At 45.4% G+C, this 3943-nt stretch overlaps 1 protein-coding gene across 2 annotated transcripts in view; it reads left to right on the plus strand.

Annotated features, from left to right (window-relative positions):
* Positions 1–3340, plus strand: part of LOC121966432 (uncharacterized) — a 6202-nt gene extending 2862 nt beyond the window's left edge. Inside the window, exons 3-7 of one of the 2 annotated variants that reach the window (XM_088078245.1) lie at positions 273–363; positions 1016–1214; positions 1374–1477; positions 1807–2003; positions 2569–3340. In XM_088078245.1, the coding sequence (XP_087934371.1) occupies positions 273–363; positions 1016–1214; positions 1374–1477; positions 1807–2003; positions 2569–2795 (818 nt within the window). In that variant the 3' untranslated portion in view covers positions 2796–3340. The remainder of the gene's footprint in view (positions 1–272; positions 364–1015; positions 1215–1373; positions 1478–1806; positions 2004–2568) is intronic. The other variant, XM_088078246.1, reaches the window with a different exon arrangement.
* The last annotated feature ends 603 nt before the right edge of the window (positions 3341–3943 follow it).

Below are 3943 nucleotides of genomic sequence, written 5' to 3' on the forward strand. Positions count from 1 at the left end.
TGCTGCTGTGGCCCCTGAGGGCCCCTGTCTTCACTCCTGCTGCTGTGGCCCCTGGGGGCCCCTGTCTTCACTCCTTCTACTGTGGCCCCTGGGGGCCCCTGTCTTCACTCCTGCTGCTGTGGCCCCTGAGGGCCCCTGTCTTCACTCCTGCTGCTGTGGCCCCTGAGGGCCCCTGTCTTCACTCCTGCTGCTGTGGCCCCTGGGGGCCCCTTGATTCACTCTGGTGTAAAGTGATCAGATTCATACATTTCTGTCCTCTGATTGGTTTACAGCTGAGAGGCAAGCCCCGCCCCCCTCAGACAGCTGCAGACAGCCAATGAGAGCAGCGCTTCACAGTGATGAAACACTGTCACTTCTTGAATAGTGAGTTCAAACTCAGACTGATGAATAATGCACCACAACACACCTGTTCATCATCACACCTGTTCATCATCATCACACCTGTTCATCATCACACCTATTCATCATCACACTTGTTCATCTTCACACCTGTTTATCATCACACCTGTTCATCTTCACACCTGTTAATTATCACGCCTGTTCATCATCATACCTGTTCATCTTCACACCTGTTAATTATCACACCTGTTCATCATCACACCTGTTAATTATTACACCTGTTGCTCATCACACCTGTTCATCTTCACACCTGTTAATTATCACACCTGTTAATTATCACACCTGTTCATCATCACACCTGTTAATTATCACACCTGTTCATCATCACACCTGTTAATGATCACACCTGTTTATCATCACGCGTGTTCATCATCACACCTGTTAATTATCACACCTGTTCATCATCACACCTGTTAATTATCACACCTGTTCATCATCACACCTGTTAATTATCACACCTGTTCATCATCACACCTGTTAATTATCACACCTGTTTATCATCACGCGTGTTCATCATCACACCTGTTCATCATCACACCTGTTTATCATACCTTAAATATTGATCTGATACCTGAAGTACTGATTTGATCTCAATGATATTCTCTGTTTCCTTCAGCGTCATCAACAGAGACGAATCCTCTCGTCTTTCTCTACGTCGTCTTTTGTCCAGTGTCAGACTGAGTGGGACTCGAACCAGCAGCCTTGACCGCCTCTGCTCACGGCCCCGCCCCTCCGTCTCTGAGCCCACCTACTCGTGTCCCGGAAAGACCTCTGGAGTACCGAAGAAAATGCCGTCTGTCCCACCGCTCAACGTGGTGAGGACATCATCAATTCATGTCTCATCATCAGCTGCTGAGTTTTAACGTGTGCCGTGATTTATTATCCGTAAAGCAGGGACGCTCCTCTTCTTCTTTCTTTGTCTTCATCTTGTCTTCCTCCTTCTCTGACCCATATGTCTCCTGTCTGTCCTGCAGGGGACATCCTTCCTGCAATTGAGGAAGTCATTATCAGTTGAGAGTTTTGGTTTGGAGCAGAAGAAGACAGATCGTTCAGCTGACTACAGACCAGCTGCTGACCAGTAAGACCAGTTTCTTATCCTTAATGTCTGTCCTCAGATTAGCCAATCACAGCATCTGTCCTCCTGTCTGTCCTCAATGTCTGTCCTCCGGTATCTGTCCTCACAGTCTGTCTTCACTGCCTGTCCTCAAATCAGCCAATCACAGCATCTGTCCTCCTGTCTGTCCTCAATGTCTGTCCCCCTGTATTTGTCCTTGCTGTCTGTCCTCCTGTATCTTTCTTCACTCTCTGTCTTCACTGTCTGTCCTCAGATCAGCCAATCACAGCATCTGTCCTGTCTATCATTCCTGTATGTCCTCACTGTCTGTCCTCTTGTATCTGTCCTTACAGTCTACCCTCCTGTCTGTCTCTCAGGTTCCTGCAGCGTTGTCTCAGTATCGAGGACGTTGGACGTCCCTCGTCAGTCCGATCTGTTGGTCGGGTTCTTCAGGTTTGTTCTGACGGAACGTTTCTGCTGGAGGTCAGTCAACCGAAGAACCGAATCTACGGATTCATCATCAGCAGAGGACGAGGACGACCCGACTCTGGTACTAATGATACTAATACTGCAGTAAATACTGCAAGTGCAACTGTAAATACTATTGATACTACTCTAAATACTATTAATACTACTGCAAATACTACTAATACTACTACAAATACTACTGGTACTACTAAAAATACTAATGATACTACTGTAAATATTACTGGTACTACTATAAATACTACTGATACAACTGTAATTACTACTAATACTACTGTAACTAGTACTGGTACTACAGCAAATACTACTAATACTACTGTAAATACTATTAATGCTACTCAATATTCTACTAATACTTCTGTAATTAGTACAAGTAATAGTGTAAAAACTAAAACTACTATAGTAATACATATGCTACTGCAAGTAATATAAATAATATGTGTTAATACTGCACTAAAAGCATTTTAATATTGCATTAACAGGGTATTAATACTGTGTTAACGGGATATTAATACTGCATTAATAGGATAATAGTAATGTGATAAAAGGACAACAATACTGTGTAAACTGTGTGTCAGTGCTGCGTGGACAGTGTGTTAATAACACGTATGATGACCGGTGTCCTGCAGGCGTGTATGTGGAGGACATGGTGGACAGCAGCACTGAGAAGTTGTACGCCGGCCTGCTGGCGGTCGGAGACGAGATCCTGGAGGTGAACGGGGAGAAGGTGGCCTGTCTCAGTCTAGACCAGGTGACTCACCTGCTGACCCAGAACACCTCAGCCACCATACGGACACTCCGACATCGGCCAACGACCAGAGGACACCTGCCACCACCTGATCACCTGACCACATGATCACCTGACCACATGATCACCTGACCACCTGGTCACCTGACCACATGATCACCTGACCACATGATCAGTCTCAGGTGGATGCTAACAGATTACAGCAATATCAATGAGTAAGGATTGCAAACATATTTGGACTTTAGGACCTGTTTTTTTTCACCAGGCCGAGACGTTTTGTTTTTCTCACCTGGCTGAATCGTTTTGTTTTTCTGACTCGTGTCAGTGAAACACAGTAAACTCGGGGGTGATGCCACCTCCCGCTCCGGCCTTTGACAGCGTCAGACAGTCGTGGAAAGTTCAGGACTTCATGAACAGAAAGTTCTTCTGCTTCTGAGGATGTTGGACAGATTTAAACTAAAAATCACAGAGGAGTAGTCACAGTTGTCCTTTGTCCCTCTGCAGTGTATGTGTCTCTGTACAGTTCACGTCTATTTTTATATGTTGGTTTTATATTTTGTGAAAAATTAAGAAACAATAAAGCTTTGTGTCCCCTGTTAAATCCGAGGTGGAAACGATGAGACAAACTACAAATAAAGATTTTTTTCTGTCGATGTTTCAGTTGTCCTGGATTTGTCTGCATGTAGAGGTCTGAGGACGACATACAAACAACACCTGTTTATCATCACACCTGTTTATTATTCAATGGCGCTTGGCAAGGAGGCAGCCTGTAGCAGCAGCTCCTGTCGTGTTCTTTGTTTTCTTGCTCTTTGTTAGGTTTATCTTCTTGTTTTTAGTGTGTCTTTTCTTTATCACTTGCACAACCACAGGAACAATGGTCGGACTAAGTTTTTCTACTTTTATCCCAGTACTTCTTCTACCTTTATTACTCTTTGTAGCAGAGAGCGTTGCCAACAGTAGCGGTGGCATTGTTTACTCACGTGAACAGTTGATCACGCTGTGTAGACCTGCACTGCTGCCCGGAGCTAGGCCTGTGATCCCGGAGGAGATACGGAGGAGACACCGGGGGTGCAGAGCCGGAGTCAAACGGAGGGAGAAGAGGAGAAGACACAGGCCGGCGGTCCCGGCGATCATTATGGGAAACGCAAGGTCTCTTGCAAATAAGACGGACAAACTTGGGGCGCTGGTCAAGACCCAGAGGGAATACCGTGAGTGTATTTCTCCGGTCAAATTTTGCTTACTGTACCTCTGCAACT

The sequence above is a fragment of the Plectropomus leopardus genome, chromosome 5 (genome assembly GCF_026936395.1).
Source record: "Plectropomus leopardus strain MGB_pleo_1.0 chromosome 5, ASM2693639v1, whole genome shotgun sequence".
In the NCBI taxonomy this organism is placed as follows: Eukaryota; Metazoa; Chordata; class Actinopteri; order Perciformes; family Serranidae; genus Plectropomus; species Plectropomus leopardus.